The sequence below is a fragment of the Tachypleus tridentatus genome, chromosome 2 (assembly GCF_004210375.1).
Source record: "Tachypleus tridentatus isolate NWPU-2018 chromosome 2, ASM421037v1, whole genome shotgun sequence".
In the NCBI taxonomy this organism is placed as follows: domain Eukaryota; kingdom Metazoa; phylum Arthropoda; class Merostomata; order Xiphosura; family Limulidae; genus Tachypleus; species Tachypleus tridentatus.
Genome location: NC_134826.1, coordinates 80,104,719 through 80,125,869, shown reverse-complemented (window position 1 = coordinate 80,125,869; position 21,151 = coordinate 80,104,719). Strand labels below are relative to the sequence as shown.

The 21,151-nt window shown below is 34.5% G+C and overlaps 1 protein-coding gene across 1 annotated transcript in view; it reads right to left on the bottom strand.

Moving 5' to 3' along the window:
* The window catches only part of LOC143244324 (uncharacterized), an 87,190-nt gene that overhangs the window by 40,670 nt on the left and 25,369 nt on the right, over positions 1 to 21,151 (bottom strand). Inside the window, exon 6 of the mRNA XM_076488776.1 lies at positions 13,236 to 13,359. Within this exon, the coding sequence (XP_076344891.1) occupies positions 13,236 to 13,359 (124 nt within the window). The remainder of the gene's footprint in view (positions 1 to 13,235; positions 13,360 to 21,151) is intronic.

Genomic DNA, 21,151 nt, shown 5'->3' with positions numbered 1-21,151 from the left:
TTAATTCATCAACTTTTTTAACCATGGAGTTCAAAAGACTTTTCATTTGTTTTGAGAACAATTCTTTTGGAGACACAGAGAGATCTGTCTGCACTCCCACTGTAGTAGTGGAACAAAGTGCAGCAGCATACGTCCTCGATGAAGTGGTGGAAAGCAACTTTCACGCCTCAGGAAAAGTAATGTTATGAATTGTTTTCAAATGCTGCACCTCATTTTCTTCTAAACATTTAGGGCAAGAAAGAAAGTAGGACAGGTAAGAGCCATTGCAACTGATGCAATGAGGGTACATTTCACACTCATAGGCATCATGATCCTTGCCACCACAACTAGCACAATTCATGAAACCACGACATGATGTCTTTAAGTTGCAGAACCTCTGACATTGGAAACATTGGAGAGAGTTTGGAATGTATGGCCGTACCCTGCAATTAAGATAACCTGCCTTGAATGTGGTAGATGGGTGTGGTGATGCAAATGTCAGGATAAAAATTACTGCTCGGCATCATAATTCCATCTTTGCTAGTGGAGATATGCCTCTCTGCAGAAACACCTTGAGTAGAGAAAACAGTGAGAATGTGACTCAGGGATGTTCTCAAATCCCTCTCAACAATAACTCCTCATGATGAATTCAAAGTAGTATGAGGTGTAGCCTCAATAGGTATATCCCAAATTTCCTTTGAATGCAAGAGGAGTTCAGTGTTGAGATGTGGATGTTTCCACCAATATACCACCAGATCAAAGCTTCTTTACTGACTTTGTAGAGCCAGCACGTCCCTCTAGTCCCTTCTGAATGAAAAAGAGACATATCTGCCCTAAAGGTTTGTCTGAAAGAGAATGTAGGATAAGAAAATAAGGTACAAGGGGTGTTACAGATGTTGAAGATTGCTGTTCAAAATCTTCAAGACGTGGTAGTTTACTTTACCTCTAGACTGTTTTTTCACTATTTTATTTAAGTTTTTACTTGGAGGATCCACAATAACAAAGGAAATTTCGGTGCCCACTGACCCCACCCACCATGGAGCCTTATGAGGAAATGCACTACAATGTCAAACAAGGACACTGCAGCATTGCCAGAGTTTTGTGAGCACTATAACCAAACTCCAGCATCAGACACAATGTCCACAACATCTGTTGAGAACTTCCAACACTGGTACTTGGTTAACCCTAGCCCAAATGGACCAGCTGATTGACCAAGGGGGCAACCCCAAGGCAACCCGTCTGCAGGAATTCAAGGCCAAAGTGGTGTGTTAGGGTTGGACCTCTCAACCACCAGGGTCCTCTCATCCCTTTCATGGGTTGCCATGCAGGGCAAACACATGGGTGGATGTTTATATCACAGAGAAGGTAAACTGAAAGAACAGAACCTTCCCTAGGAGGTCCCCTCACCACTTACAGGAATCCACACTAAGGGAGGGGGGTAATAAATAAATTTAAAACAAATGTATAAATGTATGATGTTTCAACAAGATTTTGTAACCCTCAGAAACAAGGATAAATATTTGTCAAATTTTTGTAACTTAATATTGTTGTTCGTTTATATACTAAAAGTATAAAATGAAATGTACAGAAATTTTTTAAAAAATTGTTAATTTTTTAAAGGTTTTCATTCATTACAGAGGTTTGTTTTTTATTAAAAATATTGGGATAACAGAAAATATTAGTTTAGAAATGATTTACATGTAACATTTAATCAATATTTTTAATTTCATGATAACTTCTATACACTTGTCTTTATACTGTGTGATCCCACACTATATCTTTACTTTAGGCTGTTTATATCAACACTTATTACACTTATAACATTAATGACAACCACCCAACTCTTCTTAGCCTCTTGCACCCCATCACTAAAATTGTAATTAGCACACAGTAATCAAACTATTCTATCTGGATAAATGCATTTTATAAGAGTTAGCTTATTTTAGATGTAGATTTAACTTTGTAAATTTTGAAATGTCCATTTTTCATTACAACTTATTGCACAAATTTAGCATGTTACTAACAGTGTTTAATCAGAGTTTTCACACTTCCAAAACAAATGTTTCAAGGAGTTTCCTGGCATATAACAAAAAATTCTAGAAAATTATTTGAAAAAACATAAGACTACAAACTACATCATCAAACTGTCTGAAACATTGTTTATATGAGCACACTGTTACAGAATTGAAAAATATCTTTCATAGTTGTCTTATATATGGTTAACAAATATCGCCTGACTGCATTACACTATTTTACTGGAATGAGGCTTAATATACTTCTTCAATGTAAGAAGTGTTACTATTTAAATATCTCAGTAAACAAATGGCTTTTATCATTCACATTAGTAAATACACCATGACTTATTTTGCTTTGAGTTCATTTTTACCTCAGGTGAGACACTATGTAAAAAGGTAAGGATACAACAAAAATCAAATCCTAACAGATGACGCATCTAATTAGATAATAATTTTGGAACAAATCAAGTTATCAGATGGCATTTCCATGAATGAATTATCTCACAATATTAGGTAAGCACATGAATGCACATTATACATAATAGTTATTGCATTATTTAGCCCACCACTTATTTCTACAATATTCCAAAAACAGTAGCCTTCTTTCTGGTAATAAAGAATAAGACCTCTGGTAGTTGCATACAGATTGTTCTTATGTAATTATAAAATATGTCATTTACACATATTGTGTTACCATTATATGTCATAGATGGTCCTAATCGGAACAGCAAACAATCCAAACAAAAGTTTCAGTTGAGAATTAGATGAGTAACATTCTAATTTAGTTTTAGAAAAACAATGACAAAGTTACCTAAATTAAAATTATGACATAATAGCTCAAACCTGCGGAACATAGTATAGCCACCCCTGCTATCCCATAAGGAAATGTCCAAATCCATTAAAAAAAAAGGAACTGGATACCCAAAATCTGACCTATCACTAGTTAAAAAAAAATAATTGAAATTGCATTTACACATTGATATTAAGCATTGTTGATAAATAACACTTCCTTAATAATGCATGTAAGTAGCACTCTGATTGGCTTCTTCAGGTCAAGTTCTAGTACAGATATCTGTTTCTTCATCTTCATTGTACAAAGTTTTCCTTTTGCAACTTAGTCACAGAATTAAACTTTACTCATACAAAATGTCTTTCATACTCTTACTACATGCGCATCATGACCCAGATTATAAATAAGAGAAAAAAAAGTAAATATAAAATGGCCAGTAAAATTACTTGACACAAACTACAAACCTTTAATACTTAAGTTGATAGTTATTTTGAAATACAATCGTATCATAAGGCCAATCAATCACGGAGTGGTGCAGAGAATGTACATATTCACATTACAGTAATAAAATATGGATACTTTAGATGTGTATTCACTGCACAAAGAGATGGTTTGTTAACTCCATCTCTGAATCAAATACAGGCTTTGAACATAGCAAAAATGGCTACAAAGTGTACTGGGAGATGTTTTTGCAAAATAATCTTGACATGTTTTACTATAAAAAAGAAGCATGGATAGATATATAATATTATACATCATAGTAAAGAGAAATGGACGTAGATTCATATTCAACTAAAAATATGACAGTTTTAAGAAAGATCAATTAATTTTAGACTGTAAATGAAGGGTACAAAAATAGATATGGTGAACAAATATTCACACAAGCATAATGTACCAAGTACTAACAATGCCCCCCCACAATTAATATCATATCCACTGCAAAAGCTCCAAAATGACAGGTAGATGAAAACTTAAATTTTCTATCCATAACTGTCATTGAAACCATCAGTGAAGTGCAAAAGACAATCTGCAACTGTACTGTAAGCACCTGGCATTGTGATGTGCATGGGCCCAGTATAATAAATAAAATGTTTTAAACCTCTATGCTCTCTTGGTGGTTGAAATGTACCATTACCAGACAATAACAGGTGAGAAGAAGAAAGTGATGCAATGCATAACATACTGCTGGAGGTTTAAGAATGTTGATATGTAAAATAGTTTCATTCACAATGGCTCAAAGCTTTCTGGTGATTGAACCATGTGCCATTACCTTACAAGGAAGTAGGAAGGGAAATGAGGATGGAAATAAGATCCTAAAAGTAGTGTAATCTTGCAAGCAGTAAGCAACTCAGCTAAGAGGGCATGGGAAACCTAAAGTTCCACTGAACAAAGAAATAAATGAAAAGACAGAGCAGGACTGATATTTGTGCCAAAATAGAATTCCAAATGGACAAGATACTGAGTGGATGAAGGAATGGCTGATCCAATTTTATCAACCAGTCTAACAGAGCTGCAACAGAAAAGAGTTTGTAAGTATGAATGATTGATGTTTGTTCGAAATAAGCCAAAAGAAGCTAATCTTCCATGCAATAAGGAAACAACATTCCCAGAGCATGAAGATGATCTAAAAAACTCAGACTGAGAGACATAACACATAAGAACCTGAGACAAGTCTGAAGGGGAGTGTGCCTGATATTGGTAAACCACTCAGAGATGCCAAAACAAAGGTAAAAGTGAGACCGATATGCTGTCAGGAAGTGGAAATAAGCATTGGAGAAATCCATCTTCATCATCCACAAAACACCCATCTCAGGGTGAGAAAAGGTTCCATGAAGAACTTGGGAAGTGAAGTTTAGGTACAATAAATCTATGATCAACTACCTATTGCCATTTTTCTTAGGGACAATAAAATGGCAGGTATATAAACCCCTGGAAAATGATGAACTGGTTTGATTGCCTACTGTAAATGCAATTCCCAAGCTGCTCTTGATAAATGCTGATGGGTCATGGAACCTCAAGGAGTAGGAAAGGAAATGGAGCAAGAAGAAATGATATATGAGGGAAGAAACTTAATAACAAATCTGTCTGACAGAACTTGCGTTACCTATTGATGTCAATAAAGAAATACCAGCAAGGAAGAAACTAATAGCCAAGCAAATTCATGGGATAGTCACTGGTACTGTTGGTGATGGAGATGGTGTCATCAAGGAAATTGATTAGAACTACCCCAATCAGAAGGAGCACGTAAAGGTTGAAAGATGGAAAATAGGAATAGGTGATGTACGAGGCTCTGACAGAGAAACACGAGATACATAAGGGTTGACTGCTGACAAACCAATGTCACTTGAGCTCAAAAGTTTTTGAGACTGTATCAAACACCTAACATCTCATAAAACATGCAAGATGTAAATCCTTTAGATGAACTAATAAGAGGTCCCTTAGGGGTTAAGGCATGCTAATCCTCCCACTTAATTGCAAAACAAATTGATCTACATGTACCCAACTATCCAGGGAGGAAGGAAAAAAAAACAAATGGATGGGAAGCTTGTTCATGTTATAAGGAAGGAAGAGAGGAATAAGAGATAGGGGAAAGGGATAAAACATAATAAACCTGATATAAAAGCCATAAAAACAGAAGCAGATATAGGTAATTTTTCAGACTGCATGTGGGAAGGAACAGCAAACTTAGGAGGGGGCAAATTGGAATCACTCTGTTAAAATTTACTTTTTTTCCATTGTCACAATGGAAGCATTAAGCACACACAAAAGTATGCCTAAACTCAAAGGGTGCCAAGTAAAAAGTGAAAATTTGGTGAAGGGAATTGCATGCATCAAGTGAGCACATCATGGTACTATTGATTAAGAGATGATTTACATGAGAGACATGTTAGAATACAGTAATTCTAACAGAGAGGGAGTAGAAACCTTGTGGCACGCATAAAGGAAGTTTTCATAGAGAAGACAGCACTGGACAAGAATAGCTAATCTTACGAGCAAAAGTAAGTATCATATTGTTATCATCATGCTCCAATTCTCAATGGCTCCCATATTTTGGACACAACCTAGAGCTTAAAATAGAAAAAGCAATAATAAAAATGCCTGACATGTCTTAAGAAATATCTAATGCAAGAAGAGCAGTTTCTGCCTTTGAAAGATCCTGCAAATCAGAGTCACAGAAGTATTCTTTAACCCACACATTCTTGTTGGAAAATATATTTCTCAGTACTCTCATCCTCTCAAGCTGTTACTGGTACAACTTTTCCCATCATTAGAGGAAAGTTTAAACAGCTTCAAGTCCAGGTTCATCACCTTGACATCACCACTAAACAGAGAGCAAGTATCCTCTTGTATTGCCTCTTCATCATCACACATTTGAACACCACTTGACTCACTTTCACATCTTCTCCACTATAAGAGTCAAGTACATCAAGCATATTCACATAATTAGGTTACTACTCTACTAATGCTTGCACAGTCAGCATGCAGTTCTCATACACTCTATGTAGGTATCTTGTTGGTTACTGAAGGGCTGACTGGAAAACACTGAGGGAAATCTTATATTAGGTTGAGGAATAATTCGTGAGCGTTTTTAAATAATTTCATTCAAGCATTACATGCAAGACTATACAATACTTCAATGCATGAACACATTACACCCAAAACATTTATTATGATACTTTATTTCATGTAATACCTAGGTATATAGTATGCATTGTTTTAAACGAAATTGCAAGAAATTAAATGCGAAAAGCAGATGGTGTCGAAAATGCTCGATTTTGTCCACTTGACATTCCATTTAATGAGCTGAAAATGAAAGCAAAAATTAAAGACATATGAAAATCAAACACACCATCCATTAGAGCAAAAAATTATCGACCAAATGACATGAAATATTTTGTGAAAGCGTTTCATTTATGAATATATTTTTTAACTTGAAAAAACGCTCACGAATTATTCCTCAACCCAAATAAACATTTGATGGAATGTCAGTAAAAAGTACTTTCCAATTCATTTTACTCCTGTATGTCATGCTTTGTAATTTTGAATGACAATGGGAAACAAATTTTAACAGCATTGAAAGGGTTAATTGAATATCACAAAGTTCTTAATCTGTTTGAACATATTTTAGTTTATGATGAACCATTCAGGTGGGATTCACTTTTACAAATTGTAAGAGTTGTAACTAAATGCTTGGACATGAAACAGCTAATTCTCAAACAAGCATTAACATCTCTCACGAGAGTTCATTTTAGCAGTCACAAGAAAGTTAACAGTATCACCTCTATTCTAGGTACAATTAATAATGATTTCTCAAGCACAGAATCAAATTACCTCTGGACAGTTATGCTAGCCAAAATGTTGCCATACCTTCAATCAGTATAAGATAAGGACCTCAGTCTGCTGCTTGATGTCTGCTACTTCCTTAACTCTAGATGAAAAATATTTCCCATGAAGGATTTTAAAATTGTCAAAGAAAAGCTGAGAAATGCAAATGAAACTATCCCAATTCTGAACAAACCCTCCCCTGAAGTTGGTCATTCTGTGTAAAATGCTTCCAATAATTAAAAACTTGTAAACTGAAAGCTTACAGGTACAAAATGATAAAAACACCCTTCATGGAAAATTAAAAAAGAAGACATTTCCAATTCTTATGATGCATGCATCTTTTACAGTCCAGAAAGTTACAATAGCCAGACTGTAAACTGTAAACAGTTTACACACCATAAAAATTGTTGTATCAAATGTCTTACATAAATAATGTTCCAACCACTGTTTTATTTGTTGTATCCCAGCCAGTTTGAAGAACTCTAGGGTAAAACTCTTCATCAAATGAATATGACAAACAGTGTGTGATTGGAATGTTATTATTATTATGCAGTATCCAAATTCTTGAAAATCCCTATGGGACCAGGTTCAAAATGTTGTGTTTAAAACTACAATATGCCTAATGTCTTATGACAAGAAAAATTATAATCATTTCCAATTCTACCTGCATTTTTCTACTCATAGTGTCAGTAAAAAAAAACTCAGTGAAGATGATTTCACAGCAAACTCAAAACAATGTTGCCTTACCCATAAATCATACAGACAATACTCGTTTTTACTCATTTCAGTACAGTTATGAAAATAATTGAATGACAGTGAGTGATAAACATTTTCCATAATATAAAGAAACCTGTTATACAATATGTTACTTAAAAAACTTACATTACGAGGAAACCAGTTGATTCATTATGTTCTACTATTTGTTACATAAAAAGTTGTGTAATATAAAAATCCCATATGTAACATTTTGATTTTTCATCTTCACTTCTGCAATTTTAATTTATTCCATTAGCAATAAGAAATATCCAATAAATGTTATTGCTAAATTAAATCCTATTAAAATTTTATTTTTGACTAAAAATAACTTAAAGTTAGTTCAACATGTAGTTCTAAACTTTAATGTAATAAGGGAAAGAATTTAATAAACACAATTTCAAAAGGCAAAAACTATAACATGAAACCAATGATAATCCATACCACATTGACATTTAGACATAATCAAACTTAATTTTTGTCTTTTTTGCCTTAAAAGACACAGAACTAAGTAAAGGGAATCCTCTTACAAACCAATTTAATGATAGAAAAGATTTATTAAAAATGTTGATGAACTGAGTACATACATATGAAAAAAATTCTAAACAATTTAATACATTAACAATTAGGTTAAAACACTCTCAAACAGTGGTTCCTGACCTTTCTATGCTGCATGCCTCGAGTCAACTTTCAGCCAGTGGCATGCTTCCAGAACTTGTGTTTTGGTTACATTTAAAATAAAAAACACTAAGAGTGGTTTATATCAGTAAAATAGGAAGTCTAAAGAAACAGCTTGAGAGTGAGTCAACAATATGTAAATGTTGAATGCTGGTTAATAAAACAGATTGGTAATTACCAAAGACTGCCCCCTTGGACTATAAAAGTTGGTGGCACGTTTTTACAAGATGGCAACCATTGTTCTAGAACAAAAATGTAGAAAGAGCAACAACTGTTATCATCACAAACAATATTAATCAGTCTGTAGTTTGCTCGTACAACTTTACATTAAATTTTTATCAATATTGTTTCATTTTATTACCCAGACACTTGTTATTTTACTTTACACTTTTGTCAGAAAAATGTGTTTCACATGTTAATTAAAAAACTTGAAATCATTATAGACTACGTACAGTAGTTAAAATAGGGCTCAAGTTTTAGGATATTCCTAGGTTGTCCTTAAAAGAAATTTAACCTGTATCAGAGGTTGTCTGGAAAGCTGGGTTGGTTGTTAAAAAAAAAATGCACAGAACCTTAAACAAAACATCCAATCAGATAACAGTTTCATACAAAGACCTATTACATGAATTTTGAATTTTTTATATCAAAAATCACAATTAATGTTCTGTGACAATTTTGCATCTTCATTCTATGAATTTTTGATGCCTTATTTCTTGGGAAGTTTCTTGAAAGAAAGAAAAAAGCTCTAACCTTGTTAATGTTACACACTATCTTAAAGAAACAAACAGTCAATGGTCTGTTAAATGCTGTATGGAATAGCAATCTTTGACAATCACACTCAATATTTTCATTCTTGCCAACATATCCTGCTTCACAACTGCAGTAAAATACCTGTAGTAATACGAAACTTGCACTGGAGCTGTCAGAGATGAAGTGCAATTCTAAATACTTACAGACATAACTATTCCACAAGAAAGTTTTGTAATTGGAAATATATGGTTTAACAGTTTATTTAAGTATTGTTCACACCATTTTTTTAAAATAAATTGGCAACCTTTTTGTGTCTTCTACTGACTTTTTACAAACTAATCTATACTTACTGTATCAAATGATTTGATTTTTCATGTTCACTATGTTTCAAAGTCACTCTTAACATGCTATATTCCTCTAAAAACAAAGTTTCATTGTTAGTTCAAAGACCATGGTCAGAAATTAGCTCTGCTGTTAAAATCAATGTAACATCTGTCACAGAAAGTAATCTTTTCATTTCAATCAAGGACTAAATTCTTAACTAGCTCAAAGTTGAAACTTGTTACTTTCATATTACAAGTTGTAACTAAGATAGAAACAATACCAATTGCCTTGGAAGTTGTATTAATGTTGATTAGAACAAAACTAATGTCAGACACAGCAAGGGTTTTTTTTAACTTCAGTCTTAACATATAAAGTAGGAATACAGATATTCTAACAATACCTCATGTTGTTACTGTTTCTTTTGTACAAAGCTACACAGTGGGCTGTGAGCACTTTATTCACTTAAAAAATAAATAAAAATATTATTACACCTAATCTGAACAACATAACTAATGTGATTTATCATTACAAGACAGCACCACTGATATTAACCAAAGTGTATTTCACTATTCTGCATTTACCCATATTAATCTGAATGCTTCTTATAACTGTTCTAATATGATATTAAAATAAATATTAAAATTTGTGGAACTAGTTTCACGTTACAATAGCATATGTAGGATTCCACTGACTGATGATACATGCCATACACAGTCAACATTTAGTGTATAAGTTGATCATACATTTCATTGAATTAGCAATTTTTCTTTTTTGAAAAATTGTTACTTATAATTATAGTTTCTTCACTTTCAGATACAAAAAACGTCCAAATAAGCCAACTGCTTCACAGAAACAAAAATATTACAATAAAAAATTCTTAAAGAAAATTAGAAAAAAAATAACCAAAACTAAATTCAAAACAAAATCAAATACCTTGATAAACTTACCAAATTACTCAACTAAAGAGAGAGAGAGAGAAAATGATAGAACACAACAAACAATTGCCTAAATGTTGCCCTCACTTGGAAATGCCGGTGCATTAAGCAAAACAAGCTATGAACTTGGTACTTTCTCAAACTCCAAAAATAAAATAAAATGGGTGTCTTGCAAAAACTGTTGACCACACATGTAAGAAACTAAAACTCTGTCAAACTACACACTGCAGTTAGTTAAACAGTCAACTAGAATTCAATAGATTTGGTTTGGCATTATCATGAGACAGATGATGTTCGTCATCAGAAGATTGGTCAGAAGGTTCTTGTAACTATCTGAAAAAATCTGGCATAAAAATTACACGTCAAACAAGGGACCTTACTTTTCAGTCATGAAGATACTTGCTTTGTTTTCTATAGAATATCCCAATATGAGGACCAGTAAATCTAGAATTGCTGAACTTCATCTAAAACCTTTCAGTAATCAGCTTTTACACAGTATTTGTATTACGATGAATGTTTCATCTTCAACATAAATTGTCTTCATAACAGCAACCATAATTTTCTCTGTTATTTTAATTTTTCTACAGGAAATATTAATTTCCATTTTGAATAAAAGTAAATGTTGATTGAAGCAATATGATCAACTCGGATATGAAAAAGGTATCAAACTAGCTTACAAATTAAGAGGAATTGAACATTGTAAGCCATGGTGACCTTCAATCTTGATACAATTTGGAAGCACAGGCATACCAAATAAACTTATGATTCTTAATTAGATTCTATTTCTGACAAAACCTAGTCTTACAAATTTCTAAATATCCATATACCAACAATAATGAAATATAAATAATCAGTAGACTTGGTTAGTTACATGTGCTTCACGTTTTCATTTATAATTTCACGTTTTCATTTATAATTATCATATTTATGTTCAAAGCTGTATCATCACAGACAAGTTCAAATGATAGAGAAGGTACAAGGTCACTATATTAATGATATACTCTCAAATATTGTTTTTGTAAAGTTGTGATAAACCCTTCTGATTGAACCGACTACTGATTTTTTTTGATTTTTTTTTAGCATTACTATCAGTGGAAACTCAAGTAATTAGAAGAAAACTAACTTCTTTCCTGCACATTTTACCTCTTGGATTTGTACTGGCCTTATAAAATACCTTTGACAAGCCCACATAAATCAGGAATTTATTAAGTTGCAGGAAACACACACACTAAACACACTCAGTAGCTCATATTTCAGCCTATCTAAAGGCACAACATCATGACTGTGCATAACATTTTCAAGTCTTGTCCTTGATGTTACTTTTCTAAATCATGTTAGTCTAAACTGTCTCTTTTTTACCTTTTCTTGCAAAATTAATTCCAGATATTAAACATGCAAGAATATGTGGAAGGTGATCCTGGCTATAGAGTAATTGCCCACCGTAATTCAGGTAGTTATTCCAATTGTTTTATATTATTTCCCAAAATGTTCCTCAAAATTCAGTAGTCCTATTTTGCAAACAACTTAACTGAACGTCCTAATTATGTACAGCCTTAATATTTTGTAAACAATTTGAAACTAGCATGCACTGAGTAAGCAACAAAGTTTTACAGAGTTTTACAGTTTTACAGAGTTATTCGCTCTTCTATGTAAAATATTTTCTCAACCCAAACGAGCCGTTTTTGCATATAAAGTTTTACAGAATGCCACTAAACATGATATTATGTCTTTGACATCAATTTTCAACTGTTCATTTTATCCTACACTTTGCAGCAGTTCGTTATAGAAAAAGTAAATACCAAATACACTATATAGCAATAATGAAAAAACTGAATATGCACTCTGGAGGTTTTAGACATTATGCAAATGCAATGTTCAAACTGTATAATGAAGAAAAATTTGTATTCTTCACATGAATGTCACTTTGTCAAGTTGTTAGAGTATGAATTAGACTGATGTAATTAATTCAGATATATCAAGTAAAAATATCTCTGTAGCTCACTTGATTTTTTTCTGTACATCAGACATATTACTAAAAGGTTACAGCATTTCATGTAGGTACATACAGTAAAGTTGAAATTCTAATTAATATTTCTTCTCTAAATTATGGTTAAACCAATGGATTGAACCCATGGAAATCCAGTCCATTCAACACCTACATTTGGAAATGACTGATTTGATGCTGTGACACTCATACATTTTTTTTTTTTTTTTATATACAAGTAAATAAAGTTGATAGTCTAAATTAAGAAAATAGTAAACAACCTGTCTTAATTTATTAATGGTTTTACTTTTCTGATGCCATATTTGTATGCTTGTTTAATCTAAATTCTCCATACAACAGGAACCCTATCTATGATATTAAAGTGTGATATCAAAAGTACACATTATGAAAGATGTAAGAAGATCAAAGCACTGAAAAAATCCATTATGGTAAACATTCTTTTCTATCCCTGTATATTTAACTTTATTTCATTCATAAAGCAAGCTAGCTGTGACCATGATAATTGATGCTGCTGTAAACAAAAATTCCAACCATCCTGTGTATGATTAGATCTAAAGTCTGTACTATAACTTGTCTCAGAGCATCTCTTCAATTGAGTATGTAAATAATTAACCAAGAAGTGAAACAAAATGTTACGTTTTGAATAAATTTAATGATACAGTACAGTAGTAAAAATGTACCTTTGTCAGCTAATTCCTTCTGAACATTGTGCAGCTTATCTTCTAACTCTATACACTGAGTTTCTTGCTGAACAAGTCTACTCCTTAAGCAGCTTAATTCCTTTTCTTTTTCTCTCACTGCTACCTGTACAAGAAGAACATCAATGTTAAAGAAACAACAGTAGTTCTCATGAAAATTAACTAAAATTGTGACTTTCTTTCACATGAAATTTATAGGTTTTTAATAGTGCATTGCATTACACCACATACCAATAACTTGGTGTAAGCAGTGTAATATAACAAATCATTTTTAAAGGTAACATTCACTATGACCGTTCATTGGCAAAAAACATAATGAAATCTTCTCTGCTGTTAGGAACTACTTCAGTGAAATAGGGAAATTAAGCTGTGTCACATGGTGTTCTACATAAAGTATGTGTACATAAATGATATGCAGTTTAAAATTATTAAACAAACTAGTAGATGTCTGTTGAAACATGTCAACAGCAATTTTCCTTAATATATTGGTAAATATAATATATACAGTCAATCTAATCCTCATGCAATATGATTATCTAGCGGGCTGTTTACAATGAAATTTGTCATTCACGTTATTTCAATAATGAAAATTACATTGTATTTGTTTTCAAGCAAAGGAGACTAAAGACAGTATACTCTATGACTGTTCTTGTGCACAGTTTTTATAAAAAAAATAACTTCAATGTATAAAAGTGCAAAACAATTTCTTGTGTAAACTTAAAAGCAAAATATATAATTAAAAACTCTACATGTGGAAAAATTCCAACATTTTCAGGAAACTAGAAGAAACACAGGAAATTTCATTCTTATATAAGCAAATATATGGTATAACCTGCATTTGTACAGTGCCCTCTACAGAATAGATTTTTGAAATTTGACATTTGTACACTAATAATGTATTTCTGATAGGTACTTTTCTCTCTCAGATATTTCAATCTTCTTTCTGTCCTCTAAACACTGATGATAAAATGTTCATACTTAGTGGACCCACCAATTTCATGTCATTATTAAACATGTACATGATTACTCTCCATCAGTAGTACTGCACCACCTATATTGGCACAGATAACTCCAACTGCTATTCCTACTCAAACCTCACTTTTGAGAAATGGCAGGCTTAAAAAAACACACATACCCCAGCAGTGGGAAGGAAGAATGTATTCTCAAGACAGCTGGTATGGGTATTAAAACTTTAAAATAAAGTACAGAGTAATGTTTCAACATTCTTATGTCATCTTCAGGGTGGCAAAGAGAGTTAGCAACTTTGTTAACCTGAATATGACCTAAGAATGGTGAAACATTGCTCTGTACTTTATTTTAATTAAAGTTTTAATATCCATACCAACAGTCTTAAGACTATTTTTACTTGAAGCAAGTTTCTTGTCAGAGTGGGAAGGAAGGTAAGTACTTATTGAATATATATTTTCAGTGTAAGAAAATGTTACCTTCTAATACAGTCTTATCTCCTCTCACACAAAGCTGGAATGCCACATAGAGGTGCTAGTGTATGCACTCAGCACAGAAACCAAGTGGAAAGTGATTGCTCACAGTGAATGAGTGTACCCTGAAATGAAAACTGAAGCACACATCAGTCACTTTACTACATCTGAGTATGTATTTTGTGTGCTTTCTAATAGCAAACTCACATCAGGCTATCTACTGAGTCCACAGAAGAGAATCAAATCCCTCATTTTAGCATTGTACATCTGAATACTTACAGCTGCCATGCAGAAAACCACTACATCTGTAATAAGTATGCTATTTGGCATTAAAGCAGGAAATGAATTTGATATGGACAGAACAAAAAAGGATACACATACACACAATCACACATACATACACACACAAGTGCAATTTGTTTGGAGAACTGCAATCCATAACAAGTTATAAACTGAATGAACTATATAGATACAAACTCCAACTGAATAGACGAGGTTCCATAACTTGCCTTAGCACTAAAAAGTTGAGGATAAAACCAAATACGACAAACACAGTAGCTGGGGTATGTTGCACATGGTCTGTATTACGTACATTCATCAACCCCCAACTGTAAATAAACAGTATCATACATCAAGCAACTGGAATTAAGAAAAGGAAATTAGTAGCAAAACATATTTGGACAAATTATCGAAACAACAGTGGAAAAAAAGAAGTACAACAAACTGAACTTAGCATTAGAGGGTCGTGGTGACACTTCAACTCATCTGTAAGAACAGAAAAATATCTGTAACCAGTATTACACGTAGAAATCATAACTCGACCAGCCATAAGCTCAGGAAAGAGATACCCTACATATGGAAATGGAAGAAGTACAAGGAACATTTGCTCAACAGCAGAAACAGTGGACATATATCTCATTGCCAGTATTACAAGGCTGGCAAAGCACCACAAACTCAACCGTAGAAGTAGAAAAAGAGCCTCCTCGATTGCAATAAATGAGAAAAAGGGTTGTACTGTACATTACCATAGGAACATGGAAGTTTCATCCTCAAACCAGTATTACAAAGAGCATCCCTCATAGGCTAATCCTTCTCTAGCTAACAGTGGTCTCCCTGGGAAAAACCATCCACAAGAAATGAAGAGGGAAACCAGCTTTGCCCTCTTCTCACTTTGTCAAAAATCAAGTACATGTACAGTATATTAAAATTCAACAATGCACTACAAAATAAATCTCCATGATCCACCACCCCATTAACTGGGAAATGAGGACTACTTTGCTCCACTGGAAGAAAATGAACTGGGGAGAAGTAAACACAGTAGAGTGTGTGTGTGTGTGTGTGTGTGTGTGTGTGTGTGTGTGTGTGTGTGTGTGTGTGTGTGTGTGTGTGGAGGAATGTCACAACAGAGAGTGCAATGAAGTCAGTGATGCCTCTATTTTGAAGACAAGGACCCCAATTTATTCAATAAAAGTGTCAGCAGAGATGGGCAGAAATCTTCTTCTGGTTTACTTGTGAAGTCCATGAACAATGATACACCACTGAGTGAAACTTACCAATATCTAGAAATATATCTACATACCACTGGATATATCACCAGTAGTCTTGCATAACACCTTATCTCTATAGTGTACATTACTGTGCGATCAATTTGTTTGAAGCAAAACATACCTGATGAGGTACCACCTACCACAGAGTGGGATCCCATTACTGGAAATACACAACCAAAAAGAGGGTCTCTGAAAATAGAATGGAAGGTGATAAGACATAACCCAAGAAAAGGCAAATAAATGTGTAAAATTACCATGGAATAGAGAAAATACAACCAGATTGTGCAGATGAGTGAGGAAAATATTGGGAAAAGTCCACATTCCAACTTGTACAATATTCTCCAACTTTTGACAAAAGTAAGCACCTTAAAACATGGTAAGATGACAAATTTGATTATAATGAACACTGTGGAGACAACAATATTCCATGAATAAGTCAGAATGTGCCAGCCTAACAAGTTAATGAACCCGACCACTCAGTGTGACAAGGAATCATGCACAAAAAATGGAATTGTTCAAGAGAATAAAACATCAGGAAAGCGAACTCTAAAAGGAAGCTAAACAAGCCACATAAAAGTTTAAGGAGCCAACTGCACAAGAATGTCAAACAGAATTAGAATGGGAGTAGAGATAGGAGAGGAAGGCAAAAAAATAGGTGTGGTTGCCAAGCCCCCTTCATGGATAGCATACATCATAGGTAGGAAGGACTGGTTAGGCTATAGGATAACATAAGATGAATAATTGAAGAGGGTGGTAATATTAATAGCATAAATATGTGAGAGATCAAGACAGAGATAAAGGTAGAGGAGACTGTTTACATAAAAGATCAAAAAGTGGGAACCATGGTTGTGTCAGTCAATATGGAGCTACTAGTAGGTCCAGACACAAATGGTTTGTATTAGGGACAGAACCCTAAACAGGAATCAAATAGGAGAGTAACACAAACTCTATAATGGTGATATGAAGAAAAGACTGACAGCCAGAGATTGGAAACTCCAACAAATTGAGGTAAACATCCAATCCTCTATACTCAAGTCTGCAATGATGTAAATCTGAAGGAGGGAAAGGAAGCAGCACCTCCAGTATAGTCTGGTATCAATCTAGACATCAAATCAAGTTGGCTCCAATCTGGGAATGAAAGGCAAAACAGTTGTCTAATTGATCCAAGTAGAAGTTCCACTGTCTAAGAGTGTCCACCGAAGGGAACCCACAAGAGCCCAACCCATGAATGAGATCTTTCAAGGAAGATATAAATCCTAAATAGCTGTGAAACATTGAGATGAGGGCCTTGTAAAATGCTTACTCCATATCCCAAATATGAAGATAAGCCTAGGTTCAACTGAGGTAGGAATGAAGAAAACCTCCACAAAAACTGGGTATTGAATGGAGTTAAAAAAGGGCTTGCCTTTCCATAGGAACATCTTTTATGTTGTTTCTTGTAAGAGCAGAGAAGTGTGGTCTCTGAACCATGAACAAGAAGAAGCAAACAGCACACACTCATCCATGTAAATGTAAACTGCAAAGACCCAAAATGATGATGTCTTACTATCCAACAAAACCCTTACAGCCAAGGTAAGTCCTGTTAGTATAAGTCTGAACTAAAATACTCAACTTTAAGCAGTGAAAAACTATCAATGATTTGGGTACTGGGGAAACAAATCCCAAATTTTAGATTATGGGGATAAAATTTGGTTTCTAGCATCAAGAACATAGGAAACTATGATGAGAACCTCCATAATGAGAGAAGATGAAGCATACCTCAGCCCTATGAACAAGTCATAAATGTAGCAAAGAAAAAACAATTTAAGTCCTACACTTACATAAAATGGGATTATAAATCACACAGTTAACAATTTGAAAAAAAAATATCCAGACAGAACAATAAATTAGATGTTATTAGTAGTACTGATTTAGTAGTTTATAACTCATCATCTGCACTAAGTATAGGTATTAGTACCAACTTGGTTGATTGGTTGGTTTAGTGTTTTATGGCACAAAGCAACTTGGCTATCTGCGCCAAACATCTGGTAAAAAATTAAAATTAAAGTAAAATAAAACAAAGTTTAATTTTTGAATTAAAAACATAAATAGCATTAAATACAATTTTGGCATCTAGTATACAGCAGTAAGAGAAGAACTACAGTAATACAAGTTGTATAGGACTTTCTGTAGCATAACTGTAATAATCGTATATCGCCAGGATGACTAACGGGTAAGTTAAAAAAACAGCATTAGTCACCTAAAGTTGGCCTTTCCAGTCCTGGTTTCAAGTTACTTGACATTACAGCCATTTCCTAATTTCAAATCAAACTAGGTGTACGTTGATTCTTAAAAGGGAATCACATTAAAAAAAGGTCTAATATATAAATTTAAAAAAATAGCATTAAAAACATTAATAGCCTTTAAAAAACTAAAAACACTATGATGGACAGTGTCACCATCACCACTGTATAAACTGTTTATGGATAAACCTTTGAACAGACTATGTTTAAGATGGTACCTTCATTAAGAGTCATAACAGTGGCAAGACAGTAAAATGTGGCTTATTGTAACCTGAGTGTTTCGCAGACAAAACATTGGTGAATCAGTCCCAGATAAAAGAAAGTGATGAGTTAAAAAACTGTGATCAATGTGTAGTCTAGTTAGATCAACTTACTCTTTCTGATCCTTACGGAAACAAGATGGCCAAAATCTAATAAAGGGTTCTATTTAGAAAAGCTTGTTTTCACATATCTCAGTTTGAGTTCCACCAATGTAAAGGGAAGATTATTGTAATAGAGACAATCAGCTCAAAAGGAAAGAGGTGTTCGCTCTGCCCGAGTCTTGATGGCTAAAACGGTTGTGGGAAAGAAGCAGAAATGCTAGATACCCAGCAAAAGCTTTCATCCAGAGAATCAGCGATGCTCAGGGGATCAGCTACTTCCTGACCAGAGAGCAAGATCGAGAGGGGGACAGAATTATATTGCCCATTGACCTTTCAAATTCTGTCCCATATGACTTTGGAACTGGCGGCAGAAGATATGCCAGTTGTGAACTTAATCCAACATTCCTTCTGGCTTTGACGTATTATACCCACCGAGCATTTGTGCAGGCCTGCTGGAAAGTGATGCGGTTTGAGAGTGTGGGATATCTACGGAAAGTATCCCAGGCCTGTTTTTGAGCCTTCCTTGCCATGTGGCAGGCACTATTCCACCACGGATGAGAATATCATAGATAACTTGTCAAGGTTTTAGGAATACATTGAGCAGCTGCTTGTATAATACAGTCAGTTACTGTTACCATACAGTTGTCTATTGACAGCCTACAAACAATGGCAGGATCAAGTTCTGCAAAAGCAGTGAAATAAAGAACAAACAGTGATGGTATGACCCAAGGAAACATGGATGGCTACGACATCCAAGGGTTTGTCGTGTGGCAAAAACAGGGTGGGTAAATGCTGATCAACCAACAGTGCCACCCCTCCATGCACTTGTCCATCACACAGCCTGTCATTTCTGTACGAAGAAAACTGCTGAAAGGTGACTGTATTGGCAGGTTTCAGAAATGCTTCCTGTAAGGAAAGACATACAGGATGGTAGGAAGCAATCAGTGTTTTGATGTCATCCAGATTAGAACATAAACTTCGAGAGTTCCATTCTATCAAGGTGGCCATTTTTATTTATGTGTAGGCGAATTAGGTGGAGAACCCTTCTGTTTACGACCACATCTTTTTTCTTTACTGTCTTTATTCAAGGGAGGTCTATCAACCTCCATGGATCCCGATTAGGACAACTTCTTTCCGATCCTTACAGAAGCAAGATGGCCAAAATCCAATGAAGGGTTTTATTTGGGAAAGCTTGTTTTCATGTTGCTGACTCCAATTTGACTGCCAACTGGCATGGATCAGAGATTGAATACAAGACCATAGTTCATATATATATGAAACATGTACAGCAGTGATAACACCAGAGCAGACAGACTTAGCTGTGGTGTCAGCGATCTTGTTCCCACAAATACCAACATGGCATGGTATCCAGAAGAATTGAATAGAAGTAGATGTTAAAGAGAAATGAGCTAGTCAGTTTTGAATGTCGGCAAGAACAAGGTGTGAACTAATATGAAGCAATTCCAGGGCCAGTAGAACTAACTGAGTCAGTATAAATTGTACAATTCGAGTACTGCATAGCTTCTGTGTGATCCAGGACAAGAGAAATGGCGTACAGTTCAGCACTGAACACAGAAACCGTAGAGGGGATTCTGTGTGTAACCACCAAACCCCAACAAACCATAGCAGAGCCCACAGATTTACCTGATTTCAAACCATCCATATAAATGGGAATGGAAGGATGATTTGAAAGATGTTCAACAAAGAAAAGGCAGTAGTTCCAACACTGAGTTTCCTCTTTACTCAGATAGCTTAAGGGTCACTAATGGGGTGGGATGGACTGACCTGACTGGCAATGTCATAAAAGAACAGATCCAATTTATCCACCTGTGCCTGGGCACAAAGGCCAAAAGGAAAAATGGCAGATCATCTATTCTGAAAAAGCATGGGCCACTGAGAAAGGAAAACAACCCCAGGATGCTGTGGTAAGAGCTGATGTTTTAAACCACACAGTAAAGACAAGTGTAAATGGTAGAGGTGTAGAGGAGATTTACAAGACTGTGTACAAACTCTGGACTGGGGAAGTGTGGAAAGCCCTGGTGCAGAGCCAAAGCCTCTAGCAATGAATGGGGTTCAGTATTTTCAAGACCGAGGTCCCAGCAGAGCCACAGACCAGAGACTCATAGTTCAGTTTTGATCGAATAAAAGCATGATATATCTTTAGTGTAGAATGTTGATCCACTCCCCAAGTAGTGGAAAAAAGAACACAAAGAATGTTCAGTGCTCTTGTACATTTGGCTCATAGCTGCTTGATGTGTGGTATAAAGG